This window comes from Triticum aestivum, chromosome 6A (assembly GCF_018294505.1).
Source record: "Triticum aestivum cultivar Chinese Spring chromosome 6A, IWGSC CS RefSeq v2.1, whole genome shotgun sequence".
In the NCBI taxonomy this organism is placed as follows: domain Eukaryota; kingdom Viridiplantae; phylum Streptophyta; class Magnoliopsida; order Poales; family Poaceae; genus Triticum; species Triticum aestivum.
Genome location: NC_057809.1, coordinates 433,698,973 through 433,708,403, shown reverse-complemented (window position 1 = coordinate 433,708,403; position 9,431 = coordinate 433,698,973). Strand labels below are relative to the sequence as shown.

Below are 9,431 nucleotides of genomic sequence, written 5' to 3'. Positions count from 1 at the left end.
TTTTCATGTGGCTGGTGGTGCATCGCCGGTGCCTGACAGCGGACAACTTGGAGCGCAGAGGCTGGCCCTCAAACGGCAACTGCCCGCTTTGTCTCGTGACACCGGAGGACTGCACACACCTGTTCGTGCACTGCAGGTTCACGCAGCAGGTTTGGCTCTTGTTCAGAGATTGGACACGGGCGGATTTTCAGGTGCCGGAGGATCGTTTCATCGATACAGAAGACTGATGGCTACAAGTACGTAAGGCTGTTCCCAAGCCTATGCGTCGTAACTTTGACACAATCTCCATCTTGATTCACTGGAGGATTTGGAAGGAAAGGAATTCCAGAATTTTTGAGCAGCAAGCGAGCAGTCCCTTCAGAGTTTTCGAAATCATCAGAGAAGATATTGGGATATGGATGGCGGCTGGCTGTATTACATACATCTAACCTGATCAAAGCAGTTTCTTGAGTCACTGTTTTGCTTCATTTTATTTTGTTTGACGACTGTTGTTGTCCTCCCTGTATTTTCGGAATGTCTCAATTCCGTGGGTTCCCAGCTTCTAGTTCGCCTAGACTGCAAACCCTTGTTGTACTGCTTCTTCTTCCTTCTAATAAAATTCGGCCTATGGCCCTTCGAGACATAAGTGTCAATCATAGGGAGTTAACAAATAAAATGTGCCTCCTGCCTTATGTAAACACTTCCTATTGACCAGGGTACATATTTGATGCTACTATAGTCAATAGTGTCGTTGATAAATAATTCGTACTCGGACAATAGTATCTATCACAGCTCCTTGTTTTGAATGCCAACCAAAGTTCATGCTCATGGGGACTACAATTACTTCCGATGTGAGTAAGAATTGCAGAAATCTCAAAGTCCATACATCCTCACAAGATTTTTGTTGTTGTTGTTGTTGTTGTTGTTTTGAACTCATCCCCACTAGATTTGATCAAAAAGGACCAACTCAATTCTTATCGGAGCCGGATGACAAGCCTGCATAGGGATTGAAGTTCGGCGGCGTGATGGCCATCGACGGTGAAAAAAAAAAGATGTGGGAGTCGTGCGCTTACTACCTGGAGGGCTTCGCCAACGATGTCCTGCCGCCCGTTCCATGAGATGGTAAATGAATACGATACTCCTAGTTGTAGACTACCTTGCGCGTAGGGGCCCTGAGATCGCAAGGAGAAGAATGCAGCATGAGGCTTCGCCAAAAATGTAGGATGAACTAGGGGCCCATGGGGCAGGAAAACCACTACGCTGCTCGAGGCCTGAAACTGCGCTGATTGCAACAACAACAACAACAACAACAACAACAACAACAACAACAACAACAACAACAACAACAACAACAATAATAATAATAATAATAATAATAATAATAATAATAATAATAATAATAATAATAATAATAATAACTGCGCTACTCGCATGGGGCAGAGCTTTCAAAATGAGGTGCCGCGTAGGCCAGATGACTGTGGCGTTGGACAGCCTGGCAGTTTGCTACCTAGTCGGCCTGTGCGTTGTTTCATCCTTCCTGCTCGCCTATATATCCGGCCATGACATCTTATTCCTTTGCGAAAAGAATCAACTGCCCATCTCCTTCGACTTCCAAGTTCCAATAGGAATGGCCATCCAGCCTAAACTGCCGTTCACACAACTCTTCCTCTTGATTCTTTATTTCCTTGCTGTAGTAGCGGTTCGGCCGGAATCATCCCATGAAATCAATCTACAGCCAGCAGACTTTCCCAACGAGCGCCTCTACCGAGCCTACCTTGCCATCCAGCGTTTCAAGAGCACCATAACTAGTGACCCCAATAACATCACCTCCACCTGGTCCGGCAATGACATCTGTGGCGACAAGACATATGTCGGCTTCTACTGCGCAACGCCGCCAGGGTTAAATGAGAAGCTAACAGTTACCGAGGTTATTCTCAATGGCTTTGGCCTGCATGCGCCGAGGTTACAACGCTTCGTCGATCAGCTTCCTGATCTGGCGCTTTTCCATGCGTCCTCCAACAACTTCGGTGGCGATATTCCTCACCTCGACAGCCTGCCATACCTGTTCGAGTTCGGCGTCGCTAAGTACGACCTCCAACCTCTTCATCCTTCCGGCCGTGTCTACGGGAGTGCAGAGGGAGGCGCTACGGGACAGGTTATTACGAAAGATGAAGGGAAGAAGAAGAAGAAAAAAAAGGGTAAACTTCAGCAGATTCAGTGCGCATATACTTTTCTTAATTTTACGTTTCACATCCGAGTTGGCTCCCCGGGAGGAGGAGGCAACATTCCGGGCGTTACCGATGCTAAAGCACTTATCCTGAACTACAACAACATGTCCGGGAAACTTCCGACCAACATTGGCTTCTCCAAGTTGAGCTACCTCTCCCTCGCCAACAACAAGCTCACCGGGCCAATCCCGCCATCAATCGCGCGCTTGCAAGACTCCCTCCTCGAGATGCTCCTCCTCAACAACCAGCTCTCTGGCTGCCTCCCACACGAGCTCGGCATGCTCACCAAGAGCACCGTCATCGACGCCGCGATGAATCAGCTCACCGGCCCGATCCCTTCATCCTTCTCGTGCCTCAGCAGCGTCGAGCAGCTCAACCTGGGCGGGAACCGCCTGTACGGGCAGGTCCCCGACGCGCTCTGCAAGCTCGCCGGACCAGCCGGCCGCCTCTCCAACCTCACGCTGGCGGGCAACTACTTCACGTCGGTCGGGACGGCGTGCTCTGCGCTCATCAAGGACGGCCTGCTGGACGTGAAGCACAACTGCATTCCCGGCTTCGCCAACCAGAGGGGCCCGGCGGAGTGCGCCTCGTTCCTGAGCCAGCCCAAGACGTGCCCGGCGGCGAGCGCTCGCGTGGCGTGCCCCGCCGCGGACGCCAAGATGAACGTGGCGGCGCCGGAGGGGAAGGTGGCTAAGGACTACTCCAGCTACGTTGTGTACGCCACTCTGCATGAGTGAGGTGGCAGCGCATGCAGTGGGGGCGCGCCCTGCCTAGCTACGTCGTCGGTATTCGCTCTTGTATTCTTGTATGTGTTTGGTGTGCACGTGATTGCTGTTTGTTTTCTTTGTACGTGTAGCTGTCGGGTCTAGATCTCGGCTACTGTGTGTGTTGTGCTGCTACGTCTGTTCTGTGGCAGTAAATTAATTTGGATTGTATCTTGCATGTTTCAATTATATATTTGTTGGCTGCATATTTCAATTATAGATGTTGGAATTATGTGAATTGCTCCAATGTGCCATCGGTTACCATTGCTTGATCGGTGAAATACAAGGTAAATATGTCATGCGTCGTAGTTACTCTGTTTTGTATAACTAGCGTCTGTTTGTGCGTCTAGATTTATAAATATTAGTGGTGCGCGCAGAAATCCGGGACAGCAAGAATACGTAGTGTGGACCCCATGTGTTTGAATTATCCAATACAAATGTTCAATTTTTTTAACTAATTTCATCAAATATAACTGGAACACAATAGTCCTGTAATTGTGTTTGAAATCCTAAAATGCCACTCTGCATGAGTGAGGTGCCACCGCATGCGCTGGGGGGCGACGGGCCTATGTCGTCAGTATTTGCTCTTGTATTTTTGTGGCAAAATTTCGTGTTTTGACCCTTTTTACAAACAATATCAGGATCTGACCCCCGTTTGAAAATATTTTCAAACAGAGGTCAGATCCTGATTTTGTCTGCAAAAAGGATTAAAACACAAAATTTTGCCTATTCTTGTATGTGTTATGTGAGCTCGTGATTGTTGTTTGTTTTCTTTGTACGTGTGGCTGTCGGGTCTAGATCTCGACTCTTGTAGTAGTACTATGTATTGTGTTGGTATGTTCGTTTTGCGGCAGTAAACTAATTTGGACCGTATCTTGCTTGTTTCAATTATATATTTTTTGGCCTGCATGTTTCAATTATATGATGTTATAATTATGTGGATTACTACAATGTTCCATTTGTTACCATTGCTTGATCAGTGAAATACGGGGTTTTGCACAACTGGCATCCGTTTCTGTGGCTAGATTTGTGTATTTTTTGATGTTTTCCTCATTATTTATTTGACTCCACTGTCATGAACTTTTTTTATTCATAGCTACTTTACAAGTTATGATGATTTAGATTTTTCTTAAATAGTTTCCCCTATTTTTGCGGGGGCTAAATATATGTTCAAGGGAGTATGGACTACCCATATACTCCCTCACTTCTGTTTTATAGGCTCAATTCAAAAATCTCACCAACCAAAATAGATGGTAAGTGGTGAAATAATTTCGGCACTTTGCAAAAGTACTCAATTAATGGGCTCGTTTTCCTCAAGAAATTGTATTTAACAATGTTTTAATTGCAATGTATGCATGTGTGACCAATAAATGACCAAGAACTTTACATGTATTGAAGAGTTTTCTCTTAATCCATGCATACAACGATTTAATGCACGTTGAAATCTCAACATGTGAATGGGAGCGTTGAAATCGAGGACGGCCAAGGGCACCGCCAGCCGCCATTGGTGGCCTCCTTGGGCTGCCACGGGTTGTAGCGTGGGGCCGGCCGCAAGGACCACGACGACCACGACAGCGAGCGCGGCGGCCGGCGCTCGTGGGCAGATACGTTGCTGGGCCGCGGACATTCTAGCCGGGCCCCGGCGGCGCCAAAGGAGCACTCCCAGCAACCGCGTCAGCGAAGCCGCACCCCCACCAGCAGGCACCGCAACAAGGGTTGCCACGGGCGGGAGGTCGCCATCCGTGCCACCCCCTTCTGCCACTGTGTCGTGCTCCCTCACCGCCGCCTCCACCACCCACGCAGAGGAGCCGTGACGACGTCGACCCCGTCACCGCGTTCTTCACCAACGGAGACACCCAGCTCCCTCCCCTACCACGCGTCGACCTCGGGCAGGCTGAGCTCGAGGAGGCCGTCGCGGACGCCCTCGCCGTCCCACTGGAGTTTGACATCGATCACGCAGGCGCCAGCGGTGCAAAGGCGTTGACCATCGATGGGCCCATTGCATGCATGCGGTCAGATACGGTCCACGCATGCAAGACCGCGGCTCGCCCGGCCGCAACCATGACTGAGCTCAGGGCGGTGACGCACCATGTGCAGCAGATGCAGATTGGGCAAGACGGCGTCGCCGCCTGGTTCCTCTTTCGCGACGCCCCGGAGCCCCTCGTCGCCGTTGCGCCACCAGCCCGCAGGCCATCGGCGCCGCCCAAGACACGCGCTCCATCGGCCCCCGTCAGGCACATCGCCCGCCAGGCGGCCAACCCCTCCTCCACCCCGGTCGCGCAGCGGGCCACCCTGCGCCTGGTCAAGGAGCTCGGTGTGCTCGGTCCAAGGGAGCGGATGACGGTGAAGGCCGCGGAGGCGCTGTTGTGGCACTTCGACGAGCCACTTTCGGAGGGCGACATCGACTGCATTGCCAAGCTCACACGCCTCGACGTCCAGGCGCTGCGCACCATGGCCAGCGTGGCCGGCCCAGACGGTGCAGCCCAAGAGTAGTCCATGTTAGACACTAGTTTAGTTAGCCTCCGGTGGCAACTGACCTTTAGTCAGTCTGAGTTAGGTTTTTACTTCATGATTAGTGTTGGGCTACAAGGATTAGCTAGATGCCAGTGTAATTTGGGGCCTACTGGTGGTGTAGTTGTACTTGTTTCATCTTTGCAGTAGTAACATTTTCGTCGCCGGAGCATATTTTGTTTGCCTTATGAGTAACACAACCATCCCAATAATGAATTGGAACGTCCGTGGACTGAACTCTCTGGCGAAGAGGGCCACCATTTGCGAGGTAGCCGACGCCCATAGCCTCGCTCTGTTGTGTTTGCAAGAGACGAAGATCGACGCCTGGTCGCCAGAGATGGTCAGGGAGGTAGGAGGCCGCAGACTTGACAACTGCATCGTGCTACCAGCGTTGGGCACCCGAGGCGGCGCCGCGATCTTCTAGGACTCCACCAAGATCACAATCACCACACAATTTGTAGGGTAATTCTCCATCACTGCCAGAGCGTTCCTGCCCCACGGTGGCCTCTCCTTCTGGATCACCACTGTCTACGGCCCAACTGATGACACCGGAAAGGATGATTTCCTCGAGGAGCTTAGCAGAAGCAGGCCACCCCTTGGCGAGCCATGGCTGATCAACGGTGATTTTAACGTCATCTACGAGGCAAGGGATAAGAGCAACCATAACATCAACAGAAGGGTGATGAGCAGATTCAGAGATGCAATTGACCGGGCTTGCTTGCAAGAGATAAAGTGCAAAAACAGGTGCTTCACATGGAGTACCGAGAGGGAAAATCCTACTTTTGTCGCCATCGACAAAGTTTCCTGCAACCAAGACTGGGAGACAATCTTCCCCTCCTATACACTTATGGTTGCATCCACTTCCTGCTCTAATCACTGTCCCCTATTGCTCACGGATGCCACGGCGCCACCGTGCAAAGCAGTTTTCAAATTTGAATCCTTCTGGCCAAAGTTCCCACACTTTCAGCAGATAGTCCAGAGGGCATGGCAAAGGCCAGTAAACCACTGTTGCCCTTTCACCAGAATGAATATCAAGCTAAAACGAACAGCAGCAGATCTAAAGATCTGGGCCAAGAGCATCTTCAGCAACACAAAAATGCAGTTTCACATTGCGTCTGAGGTGGTGCTGAGATTAGATGTGGCGCAGGAGAGGCGTCAACTAACACAGAGATAGTTCTGCTACCTCTTGAGCACTGCGTTGGATTTCTCCGAAGAGGAGAGGATGATGCAGCAAAGTAGCATTAGTATTTCCCTCAGTTTTTGAGAACCAAGGTATCAATCCAGTAGGAGGCTATGCGTGAGTCCCTCATACCTACACAAAAACAATAGCTCAATGCAACCAACACGCTTAGGGGTTGTCAATCCCATTACGGTCACTTACGAAAGTGAGATCTGAAAGAGATGATAAATAATATTTTTGGTATTTTTGGTATAGAGATGCAAAGTAAAAAGTAAAAGGGCAAAGTAAAAAAGCAAAGCAATAATAAAGTGATGGAGATTGATATGATGAGAAAGAGACCCGGGGGCCATAGGTTTCACTAGTGGCTTCTCTCAAGAGCATAAGTATTCTACGGTGGGTGAACAAATTACTGTTGAGCAATTGACAGAATTGAGCATAGTTATGAGAATATCTAGGTATGTTCATGTATATAGGCATCACGTCCGAGACAAGTAGACCGACTCCTGCCTGCATCTACTACTATTACTCCACTCATCGACCGCTATCCAGCATGCATCTAGAGTATTAAGTTAAAACAGAGTAACGCCTTAAGCAAGATGACATGATGTAGAGGGATAGTTTCATGCAATATGATAAAAAAACATCTTGTTATCCTCGATGGCAACAATACAATACGTGCCTTGCTGCCCCTTCTGTCACTGGGAAAGGACACCGCAAGATCGAACCCAAAGCTAAGCACTTCTCCCATGGCAAGAAAAACCAATCTAGTAGGCCAAACCAAACTGATAATTCGAAGAGACTTGCAAAGATAACCAATCATACATCAAAAAATTCAGAGAAGATTCAAATATTATTCATAGATAGACTGGATCATAAACCCACAATTCATCGATCTCATCAAACACACCACAAAAAGAAGATTACATCGAATAGATCTCCACGAGAGAGGGGGAGAACATTGTATTGAGATCCAAAAAGAGAGAAGAAGCCATCTAGCTACTAACTATGGACCCGTAGGTCTGAAGTAAACTACTCACACTTCATCGGAGGGGCTTGGATGATGATGTAGAAGCCCTCCGTGATCGATGCCCCCTCCGGTGGAGCTCCGGAACAGGACCCAAGATGGTATCTCCTGGATACAGAAAGTTGCGGCGGTGGAATTAGGTTTTTGGCTCCGTATCTGATCGTTTGGGGGTACGTAGGTATATATACGAGGAAGGAGTACATCGGTGGAGCTTTGAGGGGCCCACGAGGCAGGGGGTCCGCCGTAGGGGGGGCACCCTCCACCCTCGTGACCGCCTCGTGGCTTTCTTGACGGAGGGTCCAAGTCTCCTGGGTCTTATCTGATGAGAAAATCGCGTTCCCGAAGGTTTCATTCCGTTTGGACTCCGTTTGATATTCTGTTTCTCTGAAACACTGAAATAGGCAAAAAACAGCAATTCTGGGCTGGGCCTCCGGTTAATAGGTTAGTCCCAAAAATAATATAAAAGTGGAAAATAAAGCCCAATATAGTCCAAAACAGTAGGTAACATAGCATGGAGCGATCAAAAATTATAGATACGTTGGAGACGTATCAAGCATCCCCAAGCTTAATTCCTGCTCGTCCTTGAGTAGGTAAATGATAAAAACAGAATTTTTGATGCAAAGTGCTACTTGGCATAATTTCAATGTAAATCTTCTTAATTATGGTATGAATATTCGGATTCAAAAGATTCAAGACAAAAGTTCATGTTGACATAAAAATAATAATACTTCAAGCATACTAACAAAGCAATTATGTCTTCTCAAAATAACATGGCCAAAGAAAGCTATCCCTACAAAATCATATAGTCTGGCTATGCTCTATCTTCACCACACAAAGTATTTAAATCATGCACAACCCCGATGACAAGCCAAGCAAGTGTTTCATACTTTTAACATTTTCAAAACTTTTTTGATCTTCCTGCAATACATGAGCGTGAGCCATGGATATAGCACTATATGTGGAATAGAATGGTGGTTGTGGAGAAGACAAAAAGAGGGGAAGATAGTCTCACATCAACTAGGCGTGTCAACGAGCTATGGAGATGCCCATCAATAGATATCAATGTGAGTGAGTAGGGATTGCCATGCAACGGATGCACTAGAGCTATAAGTATATGAAAGCTCAACAAAAGAAACTAAGTGGGTGTGCATCCAACTCGCTTGCTCATGAAGACCTAGGGCATTTTGAGGAAGCCCATCATTGGAATATACAAGCCAAGTTCTATAATGAAAAATTTCCACTAGTATATGAAAGTGACAGAATGAGAGACTCTCTATCATGAAGATCATGGTGCTACTTTGAAGCACAAGTGTGGTAAAAGGATAGTAACATTGTCCCTTCTCTCTTTTTCTCTCATTTTTTTGTTTGGGCCTTTTCTTTTTTTATGGCCTCTTTTTTTTCGTCCGGAGTCTCATCCCGACTTGTGGGGGAATCATAGTCTCCATCATCCTTTCCTCACTTGGGACAATGCTCTAAAAATGATGATCATCACACTTTTTATTTTTCTTACAACTCAACAATTACAACTCAATACTTAGAACAAAATATGACTCTACATGAATGCCTCTGGCGGTGTATCGGGATATGCAATGAATCAAGAGTGACATGTATGAAAGAATTATGAACGATGGCTTTGCCACAAATATGATGTCAACTACATGATCATGCTAGCAATATGACAATGATGGAGTGTGTCATAATGAACGGAACGGTGGAAAGTTGCATGGCAATATATCTCGGAATAG

General features: G+C 47.7%; 1 protein-coding gene across 1 annotated transcript; it reads left to right on the top strand.

Annotated features, from left to right (window-relative positions):
* The first annotated feature begins 1,538 nt into the window (after positions 1–1,538).
* Positions 1,539–3,190, top strand: LOC123127769 (uncharacterized protein At4g06744). Its single transcript, XM_044547604.1, has one exon. The coding sequence runs from the start codon at positions 1,607–1,609 to the stop codon at positions 2,942–2,944; it is 1,338 nt and encodes a 445-aa protein (XP_044403539.1). The 5' UTR covers positions 1,539–1,606; the 3' UTR covers positions 2,945–3,190.
* Positions 3,191–9,431: the final 6,241 nt, after the last annotated feature.

Excerpts from the sequence above, each read along its gene's own strand:
- LOC123127769 (XM_044547604.1), top strand. The coding sequence starts at position 1,607 with ATGGCCATCCAGCCTAAACTGCCGTTCACACAACTCTTCCTCTTGATT.